The sequence below is a fragment of the Triticum aestivum genome, chromosome 4A (assembly GCF_018294505.1).
Source record: "Triticum aestivum cultivar Chinese Spring chromosome 4A, IWGSC CS RefSeq v2.1, whole genome shotgun sequence".
NCBI lineage: Eukaryota > Viridiplantae > Streptophyta > Magnoliopsida > Poales > Poaceae > Triticum > Triticum aestivum.
The window spans coordinates 731,290,392-731,318,242 of NC_057803.1; the positions used below are offsets into that span (position 1 = coordinate 731,290,392).

The window sequence follows — 27,851 nt, forward strand, 5'->3', positions numbered from 1 at the left end:
CTCAAACAATATGAAAATCAATGTAAGGCCACTGGTTTACATAAAGCTCGTATCAACAGTTTAGTGTACATCATCATATATGGGTTGTTTATTGTGTACTGCGTGAAATAGAGAGGATGCTTATGTACCTGTTATAATCTTTAGTATATGGTAGCTGGTAGCAATCATCATCCCATGCGATTCCGATAATAGTTTTTATGAAAGTAATAAACTATCACATCTACTCAGTTTAAATGAGGTAAAACATATAGAATCGGCATTTTCAAAATACCACATGTAAAGATGATATTGATTAAAGTTGCATGCTAACATAATTTAGAAATGATTAACATGCACGAAATAGCATATTTGAAATTTACACATTTTTCAGAGGGATTTTCATATATAACATGTTAGATTTGGAGTTGCGCTTTAAAATATATGAATATTTAAGAAAGCATTTAAAAGTGAAGAAGGGGGACTCAAACCGAGAAGCTCTATCCACCGGGCTATCTCAATCCTTGTGTTATATATTGGGATTTAACTTTATTGAACCAAGGTTGTCGATCATGTGTAAAGGAAGAAACAATTCGGGTTTTTTAATTTATATGCGTGGCATGGTGTGTGAGATCATCTCCAGCCGTGCCCCCAACAAGGCCCCCAGGCGACTTTTCGGCCGCCGACGCCAAAAAATCGGCCCAGTCGCGCCCCCAGGGGTCCATTTTTCGCCGGCTCGAACCGAAATTGGCGCCGGCGGACCCAACCAGAACCCGGTGCACTGGGGGGCGTTCGGGGACGCCGCGCGAATCGCCGTGGGGCAGCCGCGTCAGCAACACCGCCCGCCTCGTCTTCCCGACGCCTCGGTTTCTCGCGGGGAATCAATGGTAAGGCTGCCGCCGGTCAGCTTTGCCATTGATTCCTCACGGGCGGCGCGTCACGGGGCGGCGCGCCGACGCGCGCCAACGCCTCCCCTCCCTCGGACGCGGCGCGGCTATATATGGTCTCGCTCGCCTGCGTTGGAGTGCCACCTCTCCACACCACTCCCGAGCGCCGCCGCCGAGCTCTTCTCCCCACCCCAGCCCTCCCTCTCCCGCCGATCTCTTCTCCCCAGCCACTCCCTCTCCCCGATGGCCGAGCGTTTCCCCGAAGACGAGGCGGCGGCCAACGGCTTCGGCCGCCGTTCGCTCTGCGAACAGGAGTCATGGCTCCTGTTCCAAGCGAACATCCCGGCGCCGCCGGACATGCATGCCGGGCCGACGGGCTGGAGGCTCAGCAATGGGGGAGTGCCCGTTCCCCCGTTGCCCGACGCCGTCACCAAGCCATCGTACTTCGCCGACGAGGTCGAAATCGCGCGCGCCTCTCTCACTGACGCCGAGCGCTCCCTTCCCCAGTACGCCGCCGACAACAACGCGGCTTGGGCGGCATACTTCGAGCACCGCCAGCAGCAACGGCTGGCATCCACCAACGGGTCGCCGGTGGTCGGCACATCAAGAACAGCAAGGGGCGCCACCTCTGGTGGGGTGTCCCGGCCGCACCCTCGACGGCGTGCTGACGCACCTGGAGGGCGGCAACAACCCACCGTTGGCATACCCCCGGCGAGGACGGCCGCCCCGGCGCATCATCGACGCGACGGGCAATGGGCGCCAAGGAGGTTCGGCTCCTCCTCCTCTTCTTCCTCGCCGCGTTCTTCCTCCCAATCCTCCGGCACTCCATCGCTGCTCGGCGTCAAGGCCGAGCCCGCGACGGAGACGCCGCTCGGCCGGCGTACACGCAGCGCCGACATCGTCATCAGCGAGGGTGTCCGGTGCGCCTCCTCGTCGGCTCCTCCCCCGCGCTTCGTCAAGCCGAAGACGGAGCCGGGGCTGGCTCCGGTGAAGACGGAGCCGGGGCTGCTGGCGCCGGTGAAGGCGGAGCACGGCGAGGTCGAGATGGACGACGACGCAGCGTTTGAATGGGCATGCCAAGACTCCCTGAAGATGGCAAGGGAGCGCCAGCGCGCCGCCCTACAGCGCTTCGCGCAGCGCCGCCGAGGCCGCGACGAAGGCGGCGTCATCATCATCGACGACAGCGACGACGACGACGATGACGCGCCGCCGCCGCCGCCACCAGCCGGGGAGGGGTCCAGCAGGGGCGCCCGAGTCAAGGAGGAGAAGGCCGACGACGGCGGCGACGACGGCGACTTCTTGGCCTTCGGCAAGTTTTTTTTTGACTAATTTTTATATGTAATGGCGTGTTTTCGCCCAAGCTTGCGAATATAAAAGCCCAAATTTGCCGAAAATTGGTGTGTTTCGGCCCAAATTTGTTTAATTTTTTTTCTCACGCCTGGGGCCGGCCCTGGGGCGGCGGCTGGGGGCCAACTTGCCCCAGGCCAACTTTTTGCGCCGGATCACCCCAGGCGGCGATTTTAGGCGTCCCATGGGGGCCAACGGCTGGAGATGCTCTAATTATCGACAACTTTGGTGGCAATATTCATGACGGGTGATCCGAAGCAATACCCCTTATTAGAAAAAAAAATTAAGATAGAGATAAGACTGAGTCTGCAAATGGATGCCGGACCATATTTTCTTGTCGGCCTGCAGATGCGGTAAGTGCGCATGGTGCCAAAGATGCAGAAAATTCAAAATAAGTAAATAAGAGAGTAACATGTCAATGTCAGCATATGCTTTTGTACTATTAATAATTATTATTGTTGATTGTTTGAGTAGACAGGGAATCTCGTCTGCCTCGAGCAATGAATTCAGACAGGAAGCCAGTAGATGCTTTTTGGTACTATAAATAAAAAGTATTATTATCGATTGTTTGAATAGACAGCGAATCTTGTACTCGAGACACCGAGTACTACTCCCTCTTTTATTAGGCCTATATGGTCAGAGTGAGCGCGTCAGCTTTTTAAGGGGCTCTGCATCGGTCACGTGCGCTTCGTTCCTTTCTCGATCTTGTGGGCTGCACGCAGATTTGTTAGAGAGTGGGACTGCCAAAAGAATTCCGATGCTTGCACGAATAAATTAATTTATTGAGCCCTTTTTGACTGCCAAAAGCAACGCCGCTACACACACCTTTCCCTGCACGCGCAGCGGTATCGAGGGTGGGACTCGCATTTCAACGCATTTTATTCTCAAATTTACACATCTGCATATTAGTCCCTCCCTCCCATACTGTAACACGTTTTTTGACTTCAGTGCAGTGTCAAAAAAACGTCTTACATCATAAGACATAGGGAGTATATTTTTACATACTTGCATAATTTTTTAGATTTTTATGAAACTGATATTTTTTATTTTTCAAAAATTTCAGCCTTCAAGAAAGCCGAGCTCCAAAACATTTTACTTAAAAATATATATCAACCAATCAAAAACCATCACACTACACATACAAACTCGACAAGGAGGAAATCATGCCACACAACTATACCCGTCTAGCTAGATTTTGGGGCATCACCGAGCCACTTGGATGGCGTGCGAGCACACATCCGGTCCAACAGAATCTAATCGCACCGCTTGCACACGCTCCAGAGGTCGCCACCACCATCGAGTCGTTGATCTATCTTGAGACAGATATTTGCATGATCCTTGACAGGTCAGCCGTCGACACTGCCACGACGCCAAATAGCACCAACGCCTATGTTAGTCCATCATCACGTGTCCTTCGCCGAGTCCCCACCGTGCCCTGCCGGTGAGACCCTCTGTTCTCGACGCAGTAGCTGCTACGCCACTCCACCTTCTCGAACACCACCATACGCCATTGATACCATAAGCCGGGTCCAACTCCACACATTGAACCCAAGGTGGAGAATGACGTTAGGCAGCGCCAACGCCCTTCCCGGAATAGATCTATGGTTTCCACCGAAGCGATTTGGCAGGGATCGTGAAATGTGTCGCCAACACCTTCAACAAGGTTACAATGCCCGCGGGCGCCGTCATCGATGGCTCCGATTGCCTCCAGAGCCGTCTAGCAATCCCAATCACCCACCTTGATCTGGACCGACTTGTCCACCTAGCACTCCAGCTGTGAACCGCTCCACCGCAAGGAGCCAGGACCCCCAAATGTCTTCAACGAAAGGATCTGGATATCCAAATCTGTGGCGTCAAGACACCTGGAGCTGAGCCACTAGGATCTTTGACCGCCACCAAGCACGCCTCGTTGGATGTCGCATCTTGCTGCCCCGTGACAAGGAGGAGGAGCACAATGAACTACCGAAGAACTCCTGGAAGAAGCCGTAGATGGTGGATCGACGTTCTTGCCAAAGGCCATCGGGAGGAAGGGCTAGGGTAGCTGTTGTGAGATTCAGCCGTGGCATCACCCTCGAGACGCGATGGAAGAAGGCCTTACCGCTGCCATCATCCCTCGCCCATATTTTCCCATCAATGCTCCGATGGCGGCGAGGAGATCAGAGGCGGTGACGGCTAGGGATAGGAGCCACGCGTGGAGAGCAAATGATTGCAATCCAAGCTCCGCCCCAAGGTCCTACGCCATCATCCCCTACCCGCAACCCCGACGTTGGAATCAGATGCCGTGAGGAGGAGGAATCACCCTCCATGCCACGCGGGGTCCGCATCGGACACCACGTGAAGCAGGAGTGACCCTCCCCTCCTCCTCGCCAGTCAGGTGACCGGTGGCGCCCCTTTGCCTTGAAGAAGGAGAAGATGTCCTGCCTATGATCCAAGCCACATCCATTCTTCGGATACTATCTCCAAGGCACCGAAGCCGACGGTGAGTCCTCCTTCGCAGCCAACAAACACCTCTCCGAGGAGGCGAGTCGGGAGCGACACGTAGGGTGGCATTCGCCAAGAGCCATGTGGTGCCGGCATGGGTGTTCATGGACCCCGCACTCTCGAAGGCTTGGGCCCTTCCACCGGTCCAAGACCACCATCGAGGCAGATGCCTGCCGTCGACGTTAGCTCAACGACTAGCTCCTTCAAGTGGGTCTGGCGGAGTCCGTGTGTGCCACGGCAGAGGCGGGCGAGTAGGGATGTAGTGATTCCTGGCAGGCCTTCTGTAAGTATCCGTTTGAATCGGCGGACATTTGATGACTACGGTTGGATGCTGATGCCGAGGTTCTCCATGACATGTCCACACGTGTCCGTGGACATTTGCTGGTGTCCAGCAGGTCATATGCGTTGTAGTAGCCCTTAGCAGTAGAAAAGGGATAAGGACTTATTCGTAACGTTGGTGAAGCTGGAGGCATTTTGCACATATGTTGCAATATAGCCTCGTGAGTTGGGACAGCAATTATTGAACCAAGATCTGATGCACCTTGCCCACTGTATAGAGGAAGAAAAGAAGAGATAGAGCAGCATCTTTCAGACCGAATCTCGCCCGACCTGTTTGGTAAGCGGTGTTGGATCGGCCTCCCTTTCGCCCAATTGACTTTTTCCGTGCATGTTCAGATGAAGCGGCACATCTTTGTTAATTAATCTTCATCTATCTTTTGTCCGTTTTGATGGTACGCTTGGAGGCAGTAGCAGACCAGAGATTGAGGCCCCGATCGGGTTTGCCATGGGGTCTCTTCTTTGGGAGCTCGAGATGGCCTGATGCAGGCTGCAGGTTCTAATTGATGGAGCACCGGCGTGAGTCCATGGAGGAGGCGGAGATCGCAGATGAGGGGGAAGACGAAGAATCTCCGGTGATGCAGGGCGTCCTCGCCGATCGAACTCCTCAAACCAGAGGTTAGCCCGCCTTAGCCCCTCTCACTTTGCTTAACTGGTTAATTCTCGATCGAAATTGGGAAGAATGGAGTTGGGCATATCCGCATCCATTAGCCTTATTTAGTTGCCCCGAATCCTCCTGGTATCCCGGCCCTTTCCCCGGGTGAGAACTCCACGCGGGAACTTCGCCCGGATTATCTGCCATGGCATTTGGTGCAACGAGGAGGGGAGGTTTTCATCCCGACCCACCGGAAATCCCCGGGTTTCTGTCCCACGCCTCAACACATCAGGAGAATTCTACCCAGCCGCCGTGCGCAATGAGAAATTTCGAATTTTGACACTCTCTTCTTTGGGCTTCGCAGATTTGTCGTTGTCGACATTGCGTTCGTAAAATTGCCACGTAGGTGTTTTTTTTTGGGAAAGTACTTGCATTAATTAACCAAAGCTCGGAATGTCATCCGAAATAACATCCAGGATACAATCAGGGGGGAAACTACGCCACACATGGTCCCGTTCCTCACCCACTGCAACTTTAGCTAGCTTATGAGCTGCAGCATTTGCAGACCGACCCACCCAAGAAACCCTAAAATCTACAAATCCACGCAGGGAGTCCTTGATCGCCTCCACCCAGGGCCCGATAGGGGAGAGGTTTTTAGTCTGATTCTGGAGCATCTGCACCACTCCCTTGCAGTCCAACTCAACATGGATTCGTTGCACATTGCACTCCTTGGCCACCTCGAGCATCTTGGCACAGGCTAGGACTTCCGTAGACTCCGGGTCGGAAACACCTGGGAAGAAGTGGCAAGCACCTGCGATAAAACCACCATTATGATCGCGCAAGACGAGCCCACCGCCGCCATTGGACCTGCTCCGTGCCACTGCCCCGTCAGAATTCACCTTCATCCAGCCTTCCTCAGGAGGTGACCAGCTATCTGCAGTCCTAGAAGTGGGAGCACGGACAGCCACTGTCGCATTAGCCACCGTCCACTCTTGCATGCAGGAGATCACCCTGGCAGCCACATCTTGGGGCGGTGCAATCCGGACACCGTCTCTCGCCTCGTTCCTTGCAAGCCGGAGCCCGTACGTAGTCTGGGCCATGATCGAGCGGTCACCAGCCGGCGCATCCGAGAGCCATTCCAGCAGCCAACGGGCCACGGGTCCATGGGACTCCAGGTGGGAAGGAGGAGCTGGCACATTAGTTTGAAGTTGCGCCTGCAGCCCGCGCCAGACCTGGACAGAATGCTGGCAGTGCCAAAATCGATGCAGGGTTGTCTCCTCCCGTCCACACACCGTGCAAAACACACCAGGCTTAATTCGACGGCGATGAAGCTCCGCTCCAACAGCCAGGCCATTGCGGATGAGGCGCCATAGGTGAATCTTCGTCTTGTTCGGGGCGTCGGTATCCCAAAGAGCCATGTAACCACGGTGCCTGTGGAGAGAGCTTGAGCCCTCAGGCCGGCCCCCACGCGCCTTCTTCATATCCATTTTCAGATGGTAGGCAGACCGGACTGTAAAGTCACCATTCTTCGTATGGTTCCATGCCAAGAAGTCATCCACACCTGGCCCTCCAATGGCGATCTGCTTGATATCCTTTGCATCGTTAGCGAAGAACATGGCTTCGACTTTTGATGCATCCCAGCTCCTACCATCCGAGGTCAACAGATCAACAACTCTTGAGATGCTCGGGATGAATACTTGACCCCGGGGACACCCACTCCTCGGGATCCAATTACTGTGGTGGACATTGATGCTTGAGCCGTCTCCAATGCGCCAGATTGAACCCTCCCGAAGTAGATCACGCCCATCGATGATGCTTCTGAAAGTGTAGGAGCAGGAGGATGGACAAGACGCATTCATAATGGAGCAATCTTTGAAGTATCTGGCTTTCAGGACTCTAGCACACAGGGAGTTTGGAAATTGAAGAATCCGCCACGCTTGCTTGGTCAGGAGAGCTTGGTTAAAGGCCTCAGGGTCCCTAAACCCTAAACCCTAAACCACCCTCTCTCTTCGAGGCACACATTTTCTCCCACGACACTCAATGCACTTTCCTTTCCCCATCAGTGGCTCCCCACCAGAATTTGGACGAGATAGAAGTCAGATTCCGGCACATTTTCTTGATGAGTTGGAAGCAACTCATGGTGAAGGTGGGTATCCCTTGAAGATTAGACTTGACCAGCACTTCCCTAGCCACCTTAGAGAGGCCTTGTCCTTGTCCTTGCCACGTAGGTGGTTGACACCTTGATTCCTATGCCATTGGATCCATTTTGTTCATTTTTATTTGCTTTTCCAATTAACTGTCTGATGAAAGGACCAAAGTGCCCCAGTGGCTCTCTGGATGTGCACGTGGTTCAGGCTGTATCACTCGCCGCCCGCCCAGTCCCACGTTCGTCGCCAATTGCCTCGCATGCCCGTCCTGTGAGCGCCGCCGACAGCCTTACACTCCTAGTCATGCGTGTGCCGCCAGGTCGCCGCTCGCGTACACATTCCGGTGAAACTACACGCTCATGTCCGCTGCCCGCGCACCACCCGACCAATTGTTTCCCCACACGAGTTAGCGTCATCTCCTGGAACCGTTTCCCTCTGTTTACATAAGTTTCAGAAATTTCCATCGCACCTATTCATTGATTCCAACTTGACCATACGTGTTCAGACTAGTGTCCATGAGCAAGCAACATGAAGGCATGCGGGTATGCTACTCGATCCAGAACAATTCATATGCACGATGAAGCTGAACCAAAATTGAAGCTGTCAATAATTAGCTGCTGGATAACACCAGAATCATACACACGTACTCCCTCCGTCCGAAAATACTTGTTATCAAAATGGATAAAAGAGGATGTATCTAGACGTATTTTAGTTCGAGATACATCTCTTTTTGTCCATTTCGATGACAAGTATTTTGGGACGGAAGGAGTAAGAATCAAGCCGCCGGTCAGACAATCCTCCACACGTGCAACGGCGCAGGTCGACGTGTCCATCTCTCTCACCACATTCCTACGCAAGGATGCGAGCTCCTCCACCTCCGTCTATCTCCTGCCATCTCCTCCATGAGAATTAACGCCACCAGCCTCCTTCCAGGACTCTGCCGCATCTTCCAATCTCCACCCTCCCCCCTTTCCCCATCACTCCCCATCCAGCCCTTGACGCGAGGAGATTCCAGAGTGGGTCTAGCAAAGAGCGTTGTAGCGCCGACGAGGTGCATCCGGAGGTGAGAGTTTGGTTCTGGAGGCGAAGGAACGATGTCTTGTTCTTGCTGGATGTGGATTTCCCTGCGCAACCGGAACCATGGCTTGTTCTTGCTGCAGGGGATTTCCCCGTGCGACCAAATCATGGAGGGGCCTCGGGGGTATCTTCCCGTGGATTGGAACTGGCGTCCAACATTCCCTATAGGGATTCCGTGCCCTGGGTTTTCCCCCTCGGCTTCCAAATGAGCCCATAAGTGATTATCCGAAAAAGGTTTCCCCGCTTTGTATTGCAAAGCAACCAACCGATACAGCCAACGATAGATACTGGAACCGATACAGCCAACGATAGGTACTGGGGCGGAACCAGCACAATCACACCCAAAAGAAATAAAAGAGAAATAACAAGAGAAAAAATGCCGACAACGGCGGATCGACGGAAACGAAGAAGCTTCACGACCACTGCGCCCACCTAAACTCTCCCACAAAGCCTCCAGGAAGGTTCGGCGGCACCCACCGGCGTCGCTGCGTCGGTGTCGGACAGGCCGATAGGGGTTTCCCCCAATCCCAACCTTCACCTCAGATGCTCCAGAGCCTGCCACCAAACCGACCACCATCTTGCGCCACCGAGGTCATGAAGCCTCCACGCTGTCACACCACGGCAACACGAAGTGAGGCGTGCACAATGGGGAATAGGAACCGGGACTAGGGGCCGCAACACCGTCGGCACGCGGGAGGGCACAACCTCCACTATCAACGACGGTAGCCGACATGACACAATAGCAGGAGCATACCAGGCCCGTGGGCCCACAGGCCCGGCTGGGACCTCTACGCCCGTAAAGCTCCCGCCATCGCGCTGCAGCAGGCACGCCATCAGCGCCGCCGACCCCCATCCAAGCTTCTCCTCCTCCACACCACACAGACGACGATGTAGCCACACCAGGGGGCCGGCCCACTAGAACCCAGATGGGCCCGCAGGGCCCAGATCTGGGTCGGGGTCCCGCCGCCGGCCAACCTGCGCCACCACGCCGTCTCGCCGCCAAGGGGCCACGTCACCAGCTCGTGCGCGGCCGGCCACTACCGCCGGGTCGTTGGGCCGTCGCCGAGCCGAGGAGCACCGCCTCCACCCCATGCCCCGGGGAGGGAGCCGCGCGCGCGGGGACAGGCAGTCCCGCCGCCGCCAACACCACCCGGCCAGGCGCCGGGGGCGACCGTCGGCAGCGGCAGGGATTGAAGGGGAAAGGAAGGCGGCTGAATAGGGGAGGGGCTCGCGCCTCCCAGGCCATCTCCCGGGGAGGCGACTCGGGAGCGGATCCGGGAGAGGGGAGAGGGGGGAGGCGAGGAGGGGGGCGGGGACGGCCGGCGGCCGGTGGCGGCGGGGGAGGAACCCTAGAGGGTGGGAGGGTGCTTACTTTCCAAGCTTCGCAACTCCATAAGTGATTATTTTAATACCGAGAATTAGATGCCTGCTTTTGAAAAAGGAGTTTTAAGAGGATTATTAGGAAAAACAGATATAACCTGATCATGTAGGTTTTTTTACGAGAAAACTTCCGAGTTATTCATCTCCAATCATGGCAGTATAACGAACACCAGAAATCATAAAATTACATCCAGATCTATAGACCATCTAGTGACGACTACAAGCACTGAAGCGGGCCGCAGGCACACCGCCATCATCGCCCTCCCTTGCCACAATCGGGCACAACTTGTTGTAGTAGACAGTCGGGAAGTCGTCATGGTAAGACCCCGTAGAACCAGCGCACCAGAACAACAAGCGCTACCGATGAAGAGTAGCATAGATCGAAAGCATCCGACCTAAACACGCTCGAATGTAGACCAGATCCAAACAGATCCACCAAAGGCAAATTCACCAGATACACATCTCCACACGCCCACGGAAAATGCTAGACGTAGCACCGGAATGGTGGCTAGGCGGGGAGAACCTTGTTCCATCTTCAAGGAGCCTCCACCGTCTCACATTCCCGAACATGACACAAACCCTAACAAAATTTAAAGGGTTGGGATCCCCAACACCCCCATGGCCCTAAGGCCACCGGAGACGAGACAGACCGGTGGCAGCGCCAGTGGGAGGCGGAGGGACCCTAATTTTTTTTAGGAGAGGAGCCAGGATGCGGCAATTATGTAGCTCTTCATCCACAAAGTCATAAGAGCTTAATCACACGAGTAGTATTATTAAATGAGAAAGTAATGGCTGCACCCAACTTCGATGCATTCACATTCGATGCATCCACACAGTGAAATGTAAATTTGAAAATAAAACAAAATTCAAAAAATCCCGAAACTTCGTGGATGTGATTATGAGCTTGCAAAGTTTGGTCCCAAAAACATCAAACGATCTCCATACAAAACGAAATATAAATGATATTCTGCACCCAAGTTTACTGTTCAGTTGTTTCAGCACAAACTTGTTTTTTTGTGAAGGGCTCCTCGGATGTTATTTGGGCACCAAATTTTGCAAGCATCTAAAACATTTGGTCATAATCACATCCATAAAGTTTCAACAACAACAACAACAACAAAGCCTTTAGTCCCAAACAAGTTGGTGTAGGCTAAATGTGAAGCCCACAAGATCCCACGACCAACTCCTGGCTCTGGCACATAGATAGCAAGCTTCCACGCACCCCTGTCCATAGCTAGCTCTTTACGCCCCAACGAAAATCTTTGGTTTCATCTCCATAAGAGTGGCTGAGTTTATACGTTGGCTCGTCAAGCCTATCACAATCCTCCTCCTTTACCCGGGCTTGCGACCCTATGTTGAGACAACATAGGCGGAGATACATCCATAGGGTTTCAGATTTAAAAAAATATTTTGCTAAGATTTCGGTCGTGGGTGCAAAGTCCCTGCGTGCACAAAAACCTTCATACAGACTCTATTGACCGTGGATTTGAGCTTCGTGAGGTGATCTCTGTTGGTGACAAGGTTTTGGGTACCGGGAGGAAAATTCGGATACCGCCCGGTATCCGCGTTTCTCGCTACCCCACCAGAAAGCTGCGTACCGAGCAAAAAAATTCGAATTTTTTGAAATTTTTGAATTTGAACAGCTACAGTGAGGTCAAGTAGGACAGAAACTCTTCTAAAGCAAGAAGCTGCCTGTGGTCTGGTGGTAAATATGGAGCTCCCTTCCCTACAGCCCCCGTAGGTCGCTAGTTGGAGACCCGGTACTCCCAGCTATGCTTTTTTTTGTTAGTTTTCTTATTTTGCTAAATCAACTCTTAAATAAAAATTTAAAAACACAGTAGGAGAAGCGAACCCACGACCTCGCACACACGTTGAGGACGGACGGGGAGAACCTGGCACTGCACAAACAGCGACTTTGTGAACTTCTTGAGCTCCGAACTTATATCTTCCTAGCTCAGAAAATTTTGAATTCAAATTATGTTAAAAAAATTTGAGAGGTTTTTCCTCGGAATTTTGCTGTAACCGCGGGCGGTGTCTGTGTTTCTCGCCCACCCTCGGTATTTTGTTGGGATTCTGTAGCCAAAACGTTGGTTGGTGGCCGGCCGGGAGTAGTTGCTATACCCAATTCCTCTCAACAAATTGCGATGCCATGCATCTCCAGTTTTAATATATTTTCGAACCATTTAGCTTTCTCAGACAGTTAAGACCAGGTGCCTTTCCATACGGGTATCATGTGTCCACCCACTGGTATTTGTTAACTAAATGTATTTCTCTGATTTTTAGATGTTTCATTCCGAGGTAGAAGCAGAGTCTGGGAAACAGGGCCCCCGATCAGTGCTTCGCTTGGCGCCATGAGACCCCTTGTCTGGAAGCTGGACATGCTGCTTATAGCTCCTCCTCGGGAATGCTCCTCGGAGAGTGTCAAGCACAAGATGCAGCTCCTCAAAGAAGATGTAGAAGAAATAAGCTTCTGCCTTGATACAATGTCACAAGTGGAGGACCCTCCCCAGACTGCCAAGTGTTGGATGAATGAGGTGCGCGACCTGTCTTACAACATGGAGGATTACATCAACAGCTTACATATGCGAGCTGCAGATCCCTCCCTCATTGCCGACGGCATCAAGACCACTAGGTCCCACCGCAAATGGTTCAGTCATGTTAGGACTCCCAAGAAGCTTACGTGTGAGGAGCAGATTGTGGAATCAGTATCTGAATTCAGGATATATATCGGTGACGCGATGAAACGACACAAGATGTATGGTCTAAGTTTTTTTAGCACCTTGAAGCGTACACTTGTGCCCGTTGGCCCTATGCTTCAAACGCCAGCGCCGTACGGAGAAACATCGGACATAGTAATCAATGACCGCATGAATGAGTTTATTAACTCAGTGGCTACCGATGGGGCAGATCAGCAGCAGCACAAGGTGTTATCTGTTTTGGGATCTGCTTGTCTTGGTAAGACTACACTTGCTAGAGTTTTATACAACAGAATTGGGTTGCAATTTGATTGTCGAGCATTCATTCGAGTGTCAAAAAATCCTGATATGAAGAAAATTTTATGGGATACGCTCTTGCAACTGGAGCAGCAGCAGTACCCACCACAATACTGTAAGGTGGTTGACCTCATTAACAAGATAAAAAATTATCTACAAGACAAAAGGTACTACTACTGTTTTCTTCAATCTAAAAATACACTAAATTGCCTGTGCCCTAAAGCCTAATATGATTACTGGTATGCAGGTACTTAATTATTGTTGATGATGTGTGGTCTGCATCAGTATGGGATAGCATCAATCGTGCTTTTCCAAAGGTTAGTCATGGCAGCAGAATAATAACAACTACACAGATCGAAGACGTTGCTTTCAGATGTTGCCGTTATCAGTCAGAGCAGGTGTTTGAGATGAAACCCCTAGATGATCGTCACTCAAGAAAGCTTTTCTTTAACAGACTTTTTGGCTCTGAAAGTAATTGCCCTGAACAGTTCAAAAAGGTTTCAAATGAAATTGTTGCAATGTGTGGTGGTTTGCCGCTAGCAACAATTAGCATAGCTAGTCTTTTAGCAAGCCAGCCCGCCACGACAGAGGATTTATTGAAGCACATCCATGGCTCACTGAGCTCTCTTTTCTCAGCAAATCCTACCTCAGAAAGAACGAGACAAGCACTGAATCTGAGCTTTAAGAACCTTCCTCAATATTTGAGGACATGCTTGCTCTATGTTAGTATGTATCAAGAGGGATACACATTCTGCAAGAATGATTTGGTGAAGCAATGGATGGCCGAAGGTTTCATCAATACAACCAAAGGGGAAGATATGGAGAAAGTTGCAGAAAGCTATCTCCATCAACTTATTGGTAGAAAATTCATCCAGCCTATATGTATGGACTACAACAATGAGGTGTTGTCGTGTGTAGTTCATGATCTGGTACATGATCTTATTGCAGAAAAGTCCGCGGAAGACAATTTCATTCTGGCAATAGACTATAGTGAAAAGGATATGGCGCTTTCTCATAAGGCCCGTCGACTCTCTATCCTCTTTGGCGATGCAAGAGATTCCAAAGCACCAGCATACATCATAAAGTCACAAGTTCGGTCACTCACATTTTCCGGGTTATTTGAGTGTATGCCTAGTATTCCAGAGTTCAAGCTTCTTCGTGTTCTAAACCTTCAACTATCCAATTACGGTGGCTCCAAAGGACTCTGCCATGACAACAACCCTGTAGACCTCAGTGTGATTTCAGAACTGTCTCGATTGAGATATTTGAAGATTGCATCTCATCTCTGTATAAAACTGCCAGATTATATGGGAGGGCTGCATTGTTTGGAAACACTGGATATTATGGATGCAACAGTCCTCAAATTTAGAATTAGTGCCTGTTTCCCATACTTGTTGCACATGTACCTCAGTCTCCTTGATGGGAGAAATGTGCAGAATTGGATTGAAGAGATGTCGGACATTCACAAGCTGAAACACCTGCAGGATCTTCGTCTTATCTTTTCTTCAGCACGGTCTTTATCTCGGGAAGAAAACATGAGAAGTCTGCGAGATTTTATCAGCGGGCATGGTAACCTGAAAACTATAGTAGTGGCTTGTGGCTCCCCAGATAAGGTTATTGACTGCGCTTCAGATGCAACCATTTCATGGGATGACATGGCACCTCCCCCACTCCTCCAGAGATTTGAATTCTCGCCGCACGGAGGCTGCATATTCTCACGAATACCACTGTGGGTTGAGAAACACAACCATCTAAGCATTTTGAAGATTGCTGTGAAGGAACTTCAGATGATTTGTGTTGGTTTTCTCAGAGGATTGCCTGCCCTCACTGCTCTGTCTCTGCATGTGGAGACAATGCCCGTTCACAAGATCATATTTGACAAGCCCGGGTTCTCAGTTCTCAAGTACTTCAGGTTGAAGTTCATGAATGGTATAGGTTGGCTAAAATTTGAGGAGGATGCAATGCCTAATCTATTGAAGCTAAAGCTAGTTTTCAATGCCATCCCACAAATCGACCAATATGAACATGGTATTCTCAGTATCGACCATATGCCTAGCCTTAAAGAAATCTCTGTAAAATTTGGGGGTACAACTGCTGGTCGAGAGTATGCATTTGTTAATAATCATAAGAGCAATCCTTGGATCAACAGGCAGTCGGTGGTTTATAGTTCTAACGGCGACGAAAGCAGAAACCAGAAAAAACTGAAATATGAGATTCTGGAGGAAGAACGAGATGAGATTGTGGAGGGAGAAAGAGATGAATACGATAAGGAATTGAAGAGCCGTCCTGATCAAAGGTACTACCAATGTTCCTTTCGAAAACAAGGAAATATGCTCTGCTTTACTTCGACTTATATTTTTTAATGAATCTAAGTTTATTACTATGTTCTAACCGAGCTAATGTTTGTTGTAATCAGGATTTCAAGATCGCTGGAGTTTTCTTCCCGACCATATGTTCGAGGTATATTTTTGTTCTTAACTGGTCTAAGTTGTTTTCAGAAAATCTAAGCCATATTACCCTTAGCCTCTGCATCTAGGATGCATAACAACTGGTGCTAATAGAGATGATTTTCTGTGAAGTTAATAAAATCACATCGTTCACATGGTGATATTGGAGCCTTGGAGGCTCCTGGAAACAAACTGGGCCGGTCACCCTAACTGATTTCTTTTTAGGGCTGCTCATCCTAACTGATTTTATTTTTTTGACTCTACTCATCTTAACTGATAAAACATGGGTTTCAGGCAGTGCCTCTACAGAATAGTCTATACAATAGCCTGAAGGGCCTAGTGGGCTGGATTATTTTGCATACGGGCTAAAATTCTAAACCTTGTGTGATGCCCACATTGCATACGGGCAGAAGTAACAACTGTGTGAGAGATCAACAATAAATATGGGCATGGGCAGCCCAGCTCAAAATTAACCAGGCCGGGCTCAGGCCTTGTTTTGCGGCCCAAAACAAAAATCAGGCTGGGCTTTGGCTTTAATTCGTAGCCCAAAGTTTTTTAGTAGCAATGAAAATGAGTGATTCGATTGTTGTACGTTTCAAAAAATTAAACGAGGACAACAATTACCTGACAGTGCCAAGTAACAGGTATTGAAAGAGAACAAGGAGTTATTCAAAACATAGGTACGAGAATGGATAATGGGATGTTGCATGGATAATACCAATCATACATAATGCACATATCATAGCATATAATTCCTAGCTCATGTTCTCTTACTTCTGTTTGCATGTATTCCATATGAAGTCGAACGTGTTTTTTTTTTTGACATCAAAGAACTCTTTATTACAAGGTGATCATCGTATTATCTTTTACAAAAGTATCAATAATCACTACAGCTGAATCTTCCATCCACCCCGCACACAGCTTACTTTTAGCTAGTTTGGCTAAATCATGGGTAGCACAATTAGTCTCTTTAGGAGCATGCTCAAAAATAATGTGTGGGAAATCACACGCAAGGTGACATATATAGTCGTGCTTATTTCAAAATACTTGTCCAGCATTTTATTGTCCTTACCCTCTCATGTCACCGGGCTCCACTAGAAACTAAGGATATATAATTAAGATGTCCTTCTGTGAGACAACCAAACCAACGTATTAACACTTTATGAATACTTGTCACTCCTCAAATTACAGCCCTACCCATTGATACAATGGGACAGTGCTACGGCGAGGGCATGTCCTCGCGCGCCATGGAAGATGACTTAGGAGTCGTGGTGGAGATGCCCTCCCCTCCCCCGGCCAATGGCATGCCCCAAACAGCATCACCGAAAGCCACGCCGGTGGCCACGGTCGGGACCCCGAGGTGCCGTAAGTCAGGATCAACCACGCCCATACAGCAGACGCCGCCCGGGGTGTCGCCTTCGTCGGTGAGGTCCACGTCCAGGATGTTCTTCAAGCACCCCTTCCCATCGCCATCGCTGGCCAAGCACATCAAGTCCATGCTTCCCAAGAGGCTGGGCGGACGGAAGCCCAAGAAGGGGACAGTACCGGAGAAAGGCGGTGGTGGCATCGGAGCCGCTGGGGATGGGGCGGAAGTGGAAAGACCATTAGACAAGACGTTTGGATTCGTGGAAAACCACAGGGCCAAGTACGAGCTCGGGGAGGAGGTGGGGAGGGGCCACTTCGGGTACGTCTGCTCGGCCGTCGTGAAGGAGGGCGAGTACAAGGGACAGACCGCCGCTGTTAAGGTTATCCCCAAAGCTAAGGTGAGTAGCCGTGTTGGTATGCTTATTTCAAGCTTTAACTCTGAGATTTTAAAATTTTCAAATGTAAGTTGTTTACGTTGCCATAACTGGGATGCATTTCACGCCATTGCATAGCTAGTAAAGAAAATATATGATAATTGCTTATGATCTAAACGGTAGAGAACAAAGGATATGAGTATTTTAGTGATTCCTTCTATTACTATCCAGTTTTAGGATTTGTGAGATTCCCGTAATTGATGTGGTTACAGACTCATGTGCAATTTATGGACTAAGATTACTGCTTTACGTTTTTCTATTGGTTTTGTCATTTTGGCTCTTAAAAAGTAAGATTGAACCAGAGAAATTTAATGGCACACCATTTCATGGTTAATTGTTACTAAAATTTCTGCAGTCGTCTTCCCATGTACTGTATATAGTTAGATTTGGGAGGGAAGGCATGTGTGAAGATTTGTTATATTTCATTGTTTTTCGTGGTGCTAACTAAGCTTTTCGATGGCTGGAGGTGGGTTTCTATTCTTGCTGGGAATTATCTGAATCTTAATTTGATGTAATGTAAATGCACGTAGAAACTTTAGGTGTTAGGATAGTACAATGTTCTTGGTGGCCTAACTAACACTTGCACGTGGTAAATTATATTCTAACCAATCTGCACTACATCTCCTAAACAACCTTGTCACATCTGCTTTCTGTATATAGTTAATTAAGGCCTATTGATTTTGAGGGGGGAAACTGACATTATTGTACTAGTCCCAGTAGTGAATCACTCGATCATCTGAAAAATACAAGAACTGCAGTTGCAACCCTGTCGGTAATGCTATTTTTTATCACAGCATTGGAAATATGAGGTCGCATTTTCCAGTTGCAATTAGCAGAATAGATGTATATCGAAGTGGTTTGCAGTGAAGAAAGATCCAAGGAGGCTATCGGCCCAAAGTTCATCAGGTCAAAAGACACTGGAGGATGGCATTGCTTAACTGAGCAGTATCACCAAGAATGTTCTATATTGTACTTTAGGTGGCATGACATAGTTTAAAGCTATTGATGATCTTAATCTTGGGTTGGTCCAATCGCTAGAAAAATAATAGGTGGTTACCATCTTTGAATATCAGAGCTGTCGTTGGCTAATTGTTTGGTGGTTTTTGTTGGTCTGCCCCTGGAATCAGACTGTACTGTTGTGCACTGGTGGGCCATTTTTCTTTTAGACTTCTGGTTTTAGGTGATGCGTTTATGTTTTCGGAAAACAAATGTTGTTATTTCGTTCGCTGTCCAAACAATGATGTTCGGTAAACATAGTCTGACTTGCAGACCGTGTTCTACTCTAATTGCATTAGTGGTAGCATCTTGTTATACTAACTTAATACTCCCTCCGTCCCAAAATTCTCGTCTTAGATTTGTCTGGATCGGATGTATCTTGTATCTAGACAAATCTAAGACAAGAGTTTTGGGACGGAGGGAGTAGGATTTTAATTTGCATCAGGTACGGAAGCATTGGTGGAAGCGGCGACAATTAATCCTATCATTAATTTGGCAACCCATGTATAATAGAGTCCTCTGACTTGCCTAAAAAAATCCTCCTCTCAAGCTCCCACCACTAATCGTATCAGTTTCCAAAGGCTAAAAAGATACTCCCTCTATTCCACAATGTAGTCCCTATAGATTTTTGTGAAAGTCAAACTTTGCTAACTTTGACCAAGTGTATAGAGAAAACTGTCTACATCTACAATACCAAACATGTACATCCTGAAAATATAACTCATGATGTATCCAATGATGTCTATTTGGTATTCTAAATGTACCTACTTTTCTCTATAAATATGGTCAAAGTTTGTAATGTTTGACTTTTGCAAAAATCTATAGGCATTACATTATGGAACGGAGGGAGTATCAAATATTTACCTTGCGCAGGATCATACTCTTGCAATTTCACATCAAATAATTGTATGAAATTAACAAGAGGCAAACTGTAACATAGTTAATGGTGTGAGCTCTGGTGCTTCATCTCCAACATTTGATCCATGCTTAGTCTGGTTTCTAAAAAATAACTGCAAAGGTCTTGTTGAGTAACTACAATTTTGTTATACAATGAAATATTATATGTGCACATTTTAAGAAACCAAACGTGAGGGCAGTAACTAGCACAATTTTGGAAATAAATCTCAATGAACTTACTGTTGATTTATCCCCCCCCCCCCTCGTCTAATGGGTATGTATAGTGCATGTAGCCTTTTCAAAATGCCACCTGCAAATCTGGTACAGATGCTACCACTTTCGGAATATAGTTGCTAATAGTCTTAATAGTATAAGACAATTATGTAACTGAGAAATTATTTTCTCAGCTGAGTTCCTCATTTGGATATGTGTGTGATTTTCTCTCTCTTAATATTTGGTTATGCAGATACTCAAATTTGCTTCTTTGCGTGGATGATTTGAGCAGCACTACTTCTTAATAATCTCTTTAAACAATTTGCTCATGTTTGACAGATGACAACAGCCATATCCATTGAAGATGTTCGTGGGGAAGTGAAGATTTTGAAAGCTCTATCAGGGCATAAGAATCTTGTCAAATTTTATGACGCATACGAGGATGATGAGAATGTCTACATTGTCATGGAGTATGTTTTTATGACCTTCTTATATGCCATTTTAGTTACTTGTAATTTGTCCTCTTTAACACAAAAGAGATTCCAGATTTTCTTCCTATTTGTCTGAAAAACACCTTGTCTATATGAGCTATGTGTCTACTTAATCACTATTTTATCTATATTTTGATGTACTATCATCCTTAATAAGTTTATTTATGGCATCCTTTGTAACCTGTGTCATGCAGTATTTTTCTCATCTTGTTTCTCTCTCTTTAACAGATTATGTGAGGGTGGAGAGTTGCTAGACAGAATATTAGCCAGGTACTTTTTGCAATTTCTTCATCCGTTGCAAACTAGCAATATCTATTGTTAATGCTTACCAAGGTTGCAAACTTGAACTACTGAAGAGGTGGGAGATACATAGAAGAAGATGCTAAAGCGATCGTTGTACAGATTTTGAGTGCGGTGGCCTTCTGTCATCTTCAGGGAGTAGTGCATCGTGATTTGAAGCCAGAGGTACCATTTGAATTCTTGCAACTATTTTTTGTGTATTTTATGGATGGTGCAATCACATTTTTTATTGGGTTCCTTCTCTGCCATCTTATTCCGCTGCACTTTACTGTTCCTTCTTCCAAGGGACATTTATTATGTCTCTTGTCTCCAAATCCTGTATAAAATACTAACCCACCTCTAATGACATTGTTAATTTCATTTGGATAGAACTTCCTTTTCACAACAAGAGATGAAAATGCTCCAATGAAGTTGATTGATTTTGGACTCTCTGATTTCATTAGACCAGGTATAATAAACTGATCTTCATATTCATACGCACTAACATGTGGTACAAGCCTATAAATTATTATTGATCTGTTATTGCAAAGGGACCGTCTACTTAATCAAGCTATATTCCATTTCCTAAGTTCTATGTGTTTCCTGTTTTTTTGATATCTCTCTTTCCCGCTTGATTGCTTGTTGTAAAGAGAAAGAACACATAACTATCAAAGAAACATTGGGTACGGTTTTTTGTTCTATTTTAGCCATTTTGTTGGAATGATTTGACATGTCTACCATGCTAAATATTAGTATATTACGAACCTGACTCATCGACCTGATGAGGTCGATGATGTACTCGTGTCGAGATCGATTAATTTCCGATCGTAGACACAAGTACACACGAAGCAGCATGTAGAAGCTAGCCTTCACAACCTAGCAGCCCGCTGGATGCTTCCGCTAAAGTCCCAGGCACAAATCAAGCTCACATAGAGCCACCGGCGGTACAAATGAACAGCTAGTGTTGGCTTTTTATCCAATCAAAATATCAGGAGACATGCGAAATACAACACGCACAAGGAGATGCTGAATTATGGCAAAAGTCCGTGTCGAGCCTTTAGTTTATTGCTTTGATCTTGTTTTGATTACACAGGGTACATGAGTATTTATATTAGCTAAACCAGCCAATAGATTACCTACCCGGTGATTGCTACTAGTCCTTGCTGGACTGGGACACCATTACATCGTGGTTAAACCCAGCACTGGTGTCTTTGATGAACCAAAAATTCCCATCGATTGGCACTTAGCAACCAACTTATAGTACACCTTCACTATCTTTTGTTCTTGAATTACTGAAGCTACTCCGTTCACAAGCTCACTGTATGAGACTATGAGTAACCCTAATAGTACAACTATAGCATCAAGTTTAAATCACTTCCTTGTAAAATCTTTTGATTAAAACTGGTGTTCACATGGGGTCTGCCTTCAGCTAACGTTGGCATAAATATTGAATTTTACTTAGGTTAAGATGAACACTCAAGGAACTGGCACACTATTTGGTAAAACCAATATTCTTATTTCGCCACTAGCCACGTTGTAGAACTTTTGATGTTGCAATTACAGTTGCGTGATTTCCAGACAGCATAAGACAATATGCTAAAAATGAAACAGTAGAAGAAGTTTTTTGATGGAATAACATAGATGGAGATGACGGTCTCTTTAGCTTTTTTTGTGTCAACTTTTCTGTTGGGGCTGAATCTCTCAACCCCTCTTCTTCCTCTAGATGTTGTCTCTCACAACTCACAGAAGAAACACAGGAACAGTGGAGACACAAGATATTTGGTGACGAGCTGTTTCACACAGCCTAACGTCTTTTCTTCTCTGTATATTTCACTGAAGTACAACTCGATGAATGCATGGATATATAACAAAGCTGACCCTGGAACTAACTCTATACTCACGCCACGAACTCCACTTCCTATTCTAGTGGATGCATGCACACACACGAATAACTCACATAGCCACGTCTGCTCCTGCGATCCAGATGACTCGGACATGCACACGCTAGCTAGCTTCTACTACCGATTCACTCGGCTAACTATTGTGCAGGCCGTTGGCTTCAGACTTGCACGCATCATCATTTCACATGGCAGCTTGGACTCTCTCCCTGCATGCTGGCCTAACTGAAACCATGAGCCTGTACGCATCATACGTACCTTTGCACACGCACACTACTACATGCAAGATTGAAATAAACATGCAGATACAGAAAAACATCAAGATTATATCTAACATTTTACCTTTCACATGATAAATAAACACCATCCCTTTCTCCCTTACTCTCGAGTAATTTATTTATTTTGATGGAAGGTTTTAGTTAAGGCTTCAGTTGGAATGTCTTAGTTAAAGTATACTAATTATGATCAAACCTTACAGTATGTATGTGCATATATAATGTCCTTTTTACCTTTGTCTGTGTACTTCGACTGACTGAATGATTGTGCTTTGCACTGCCATTTTGATCTCATAACTTGTCTGTTAATTGATTACTGTTAACTTAAAAAGAGATTGTGTTATAAATTCAGGTAAACTAAGACTTAATGACTTGCATTAAAAAAAGAATTTGTAACTTAAGGGTTGTTTCAAGAAAATTGTACTTTGTCATATGTTGCAGCTTGTATCTGAAAATTTTGAAGTGTGGGCTTGTCCATGGTTTTGAGTTATATGGAAAGCATTTGATTGTTGGTAGTATTGTAATCATTATCTTCTATCTACATGATAATATAATTCGCTCAATGTTTATAGTTTAGCAGAGCTGTTGCTAGTTGCCCTGTTGATGTTCCAGATCAACAGTGACTGCATTCATATCTGGCAGTTAATCTAGGGCTCTTGGCATGTTTCTTCACTCTTGGGATGATCCTTGCTAATTACTTTCACCAACTGCTGCTTCATATTTCATTAGCTTACCAGATATTGTTTCTTGAGTTATATATTGCAGATGAAAGGCTTAATGATATTACTGGATCTGCATATTATGTTGCCCCAGAGGTTCTACGCAGATCATACAGTACGGAGGCAGACATTTGGAGTATAGGTGTCATAACATACATTCTGCTCTGTGGTAGTCGGCCATTTTGGGCACGGACAGAATCTGGAATCTTCCGATCTGTATTAAAAGATATTCCCAACTTTGATGATTCACCATGGCCTTCAGTGTCAGCTGAAGCTAAGGATTTTGTGAAGATATTTTTAAACAGGGATTACCGCAAAAGAATGAGTGCTGTTCAGGCACTGAGTAAGTTGTCAGGAATGCTTATTATGTATTATTGTGTGATGTCTCTGTACTCATTTGTATTTTCTTTGTGTAGTTTTTTAATTGTAGTCTGTTTAATGAAAATTTAACTATATGCATAGTATGTGAAAGTAAGACTGTAACATGAAAATATTTCCTTTTTTTCTGCAGCTCACCCGTGGTTGCAGGATGATCAAAGACAGATTCCGCTGGACCATCTTATTTACAGATTTATTAAGCAATACCTTCGTGTCACACTTCTTACACGTTTGGCGCTAAAGGTATACTTTTGACTCACATGACATCATGTTTGTTTGTAAGTGTTCTTACGATGTTTCGCGAAAAAACGATGTTTCATTGATGTTTCTGATATCAATACACTAAGTGTACGTGGGTCGGGTAAACAATCTTTGTCCAAGCAGGATCTCACCTGTGTGTGTCAGTGTGGGAACTCTCTTTCCTGTTTTCATATATGCTGGCTAAGATCTTTGGCAGTACAATGAATTGTATTTTCCGTTTTAGGGTCATATGCTTGTTCTTATGGGGTATTTTGGATGATACTTTTATTCATCATGGTATTGCTTACAAACTTCTCCAAACTTCTGCATGGAGCTCCTTTACATGAATTTGTACCAGAAATACTTGGACCATGAGCAGAACTTTTGCTCTTATCAACCATCGGAAGGTTCTAACATTTAACTCCTTACCTCAGGCATTATCCAAGGCTTTAAAGGATAATGAACTCTTGTATCTTAGGCTACAGTTTAAACTGCTTGAACCTAGAGATGGTGTTGTGTCAATTGACAACTTTCGGACGGTGAGTTTATTATGCTCTTACTGTTACTCACTCTGTTTATTTTTGCTAGGCATCTCCACATTTGAAATTCAAACGTTGCAATCTTTTACCATCATTTATTGGTTTAGTGATACACGAGTGGTAGTGCTAGATTTGTATATGAGTACTTCAGTGCAATCTTGATTTTGTACTTATTTACAGTAAATTGTAATAGAAATTATCATTCAGATTTCATTGCCAAAATAAATTGTCTCAGTCTGTAAAACCCATCAGTAGGTGTACCTAATAAAGATGAAGAGATGTGGTGTTTTTTTCAAAAAGAGAGGAACGCCCTTGGCCTCTGCATCGAGTCATGCACACGACCTTTTATAAACGATCAGTGGGTGTATCTAATAGAGATGAAGAGATGTGGTGTGGACACTGTTATTGGCTTTTGTTGAAATGACTCGATAAATTTTCTCCATTTATACCTATTACAACTTTTAATCTTAGTATGTCATGGTCTTGTCCAGGCTTTAACGCGGTATCTAACTGATGTGATGAAGGAATCAAGAACTCCTGAGTTTTTGGATGCGGTAAGGGTCTTTATTTACTGACTGTAAGCGGATGGTTTCCGCTTTGGTTACTTTTGGTGCTTCTACTAGTATCATAATAATTTATTGCTTGTGTTAAAATTAAGTCATGCAAAATTATTATACACTATACATACTTGTCAAACTAATATCACTAGTGCTTCTATACAGACTGATTTTCGTTTTCACCGCATTTGAAATTCAGTGGTGGCTAGAGTGCTACTGATGATAGTGATTGATCAACTTGGCGGGTTTTTTTCTTCTGTTCTTTTTCCTTTTCTTTTTTGGCTGTGTGTATCCTTAATGCCTTTGGACATCTTGTTGGTGCAGAGGCCAGGTGTAATTGGTATCTTCGTGATATTAATATATTCCCTTTGTTGAAAAGTCATATACGTTGTCTGTATTGCGGAGTTTGACAGGAAGGGGAGTTCTTGACTATACTATCAGGGGTGGTTTCAGTTGATGGTTTCCGTTTGACGTTTGGCATCTTACTTGTAGACACAGTTTGCTATTTTTAATACGATTAGTCATGATTCTAGTGATACTTTGTTTAGTTTTACTGGATAACATGACCACTCCATTCATATGACTGGACAGATTTCATTTGCTGCTGTCATGGTGAATGGCTGAAACCTGAAAGCAATGTATTGAATACTGATGCCTGATGTTAGTTGTTTCTGTGTTTGCTTAGTTGAATTTCTATTCCATTCTTTAGTTTTATTTTCCATCTAATAACATTTGTGTAATTAGTATCTGAAGTTGCTGATTTTGTTCTTGTTTCTTTCTCAGTTGGAACCACTTGCACACAGGAGTATGGATTTCGACGAATTCTGTGCTGCAGCTATCAGCCCTTACCAACTTGCGGCCCTGGACAGATGGGAGGAGATTGCTCGAACAGCTTTTCAGAACTTTGAACAGGACGGCAACCGAGTAATATCAATTGAGGAGTTCGCACAGGTATGTAGGATTACAGTAATTTGACTGAGCATTTGTCTCACTCGGGCTTGGGCGGATGGTTTTGTTCTCCTGTGCCACCCTGAATCATACCTTTTGGGTTCTCCTGTGCTACAATGGCTAACCTGACGTCCTCATACTGCAGGAACTAAATGTTGCTCCAACTAATAACTCCATTGTGCAAGATTTGATCAGAAACACAGATGGCAAGCTAACCTTTCTTGGGTTTATCCAAATTTTACATCGTGGTGTAACTCCCTCCATTCGTAACACCAATAGAAAAACGACTTTACGTGAGCCCCATTAGTTCCGGTTTGATAACGGCCCGGTACTAATGTGACCATTAGTCTCGATTCCAACGGCTAGGGGGCGTGGATCATTAGTCCCGGTTTGTGGCGTGCCTCTACTCCCGGTTCGTGTCACGAACCGAGACTAAAGGGGTGGTGTCAGGCTCGTGTCAGGCTTGGGTCCCCACGAGCACATTTAGTTCCGGTTCGTGACACAAACCGGGACTAGAGGTGCACCTTTAGAATCGGTTTGTATAACCAACTGGGACTAAAGATATCACTATATATAGTGCTTCGTCCAGCCCGAGCCGAAGCTCTCTGTTTTTCCCCTCCACTCTGTTTTCTTCCCCTCTTGCTCGAGCTCACCTCCATTTTTACCAAAATTTAACAAGATTTGGAGGCACCCGTCCATCCAAGTGTTCACAAAGGTTAGCAACTTTGTCCTTTCATTCCTCATTGCTAGATTAGCTCTTGCAATGCTCTATAAGTATAAGTATAGTGATTTGTGGGTTTTAGTTTGGGAGTAATTATATGTGGTAGTTTATTTGATTTATATGCAATTTGAACTGAAATTAACTTCTTAGTTTGCATATGTAGGTGTGGTTTACTTAGTGCCTTTCTGTCCCCGTCCTAACCACCGTCGATCGCCCCGCACCGTCCGGTCGCCGGCACCACCTTGGTGATCCTCTTGTTCTTATCCTTTTTTATAAAAAAATCATGTTTGTGTGATTTACATAGTTACTAGTAAAATCATGTTTCTTACACTTACGTTGTCTGTTATACATAGTGACATGGTTTTGATATCCATTCCCATCGGCCCTCGTCCGGTTTATGATTGCATGTGGTATATTCTCTTTTATAACTATTTGTTGCATTTCATATTTATGACAATTATGCCCATCAAGTTGACATAGATATTTTTATCTAGGAGGTATGTGAACCGAAAATTGCAACCGACCCTCTTGTTGAGAAGTTAAATTTAGTTGAAAAAGAAAACGAGTATTTGAAAGAAAAATGAAAAGAATTGAAGAAGAGAAGATGAAACTGGAGTTGTATGTTGCTGATGTCGTCGATGATCACAAGATCAAGATGGATGCAATGCGCTTGAAGATTAGAAAATATGCCGTCGATAATGAGGCTTGGTATCATTATGTTGTTGGAACAATTGTTACCTTAGTTGTGATGTTGATCACATTTATTATTGGGTTTAAATGCTTTAGCTAGAGAGTTTGTATGTTTTTTATGAGAATAGGTGTGTATGAACTTGTATTAATTTGGTCTTTTCGGTGTTGTGTAATGATGATGAGCCGGCAATGGATGTACGGTGAACGATGCTCTCCCCAATTCATTAATGGCGTGCATACTTTTCTGCTTGTGGTTGAGGAAAACAAGCGGCTGGATGGTTTTATGTATTGTCTATGTGTTGTCTGTAAGATTGATCAAAATTACTCTAACTCAAGAACCATTCACGTCCACCTGTTCACGCCCGGTTTCATGTCCGGCTATAACTGTTGGACCAAGCATGGAGAAAGAGGGGTTCTAATGGAAGAGAATGAAGAAGAAGAGGATGATGATAGCTATCCTGGCCATGGGTTCCTTGAATACGATGGTACTACAATGGGGGAAGGAGCTGAGCCGGCAATGGGGGAAGAAGCTGAAGAAGAAGCAT

General features: G+C 45.9%; 1 protein-coding gene across 6 annotated transcripts; it reads left to right on the forward strand.

The window, feature by feature from the left end:
• Positions 1 to 5,126: 5,126 nt before the first annotated feature.
• LOC123088417 (CDPK-related kinase 3) lies at positions 5,127 to 27,582 on the forward strand. 6 transcript variants are annotated; one of them, XM_044510623.1, is made up of 18 exons: positions 5,161 to 5,307; positions 5,439 to 5,645; positions 12,510 to 13,386; positions 13,467 to 15,515; positions 15,636 to 15,679; positions 16,858 to 17,429; positions 19,911 to 20,041; positions 20,291 to 20,332; positions 20,419 to 20,527; positions 20,732 to 20,810; positions 23,280 to 23,576; positions 23,745 to 23,854; positions 24,286 to 24,390; positions 24,882 to 24,944; positions 25,731 to 25,898; positions 26,041 to 26,610; positions 26,780 to 27,026; positions 27,111 to 27,582. In XM_044510623.1, the coding sequence occupies exons 2-16, from the start codon at positions 5,534 to 5,536 to the stop codon at positions 26,200 to 26,202; spliced, it is 4,920 nt and encodes a 1,639-aa protein (XP_044366558.1). In that variant the 5' UTR covers positions 5,161 to 5,307; positions 5,439 to 5,533; the 3' UTR covers positions 26,203 to 26,610; positions 26,780 to 27,026; positions 27,111 to 27,582. The 6 variants fall into 6 exon arrangements, with proteins under 6 accessions (XP_044366559.1, XP_044366561.1, XP_044366560.1 ...); XM_044510624.1 differs by having other exon boundaries at positions 5,127 to 5,307; positions 5,442 to 5,645; positions 26,780 to 27,582; XM_044510622.1 differs by having other exon boundaries at positions 26,780 to 27,582.
• Positions 27,583 to 27,851: the final 269 nt, after the last annotated feature.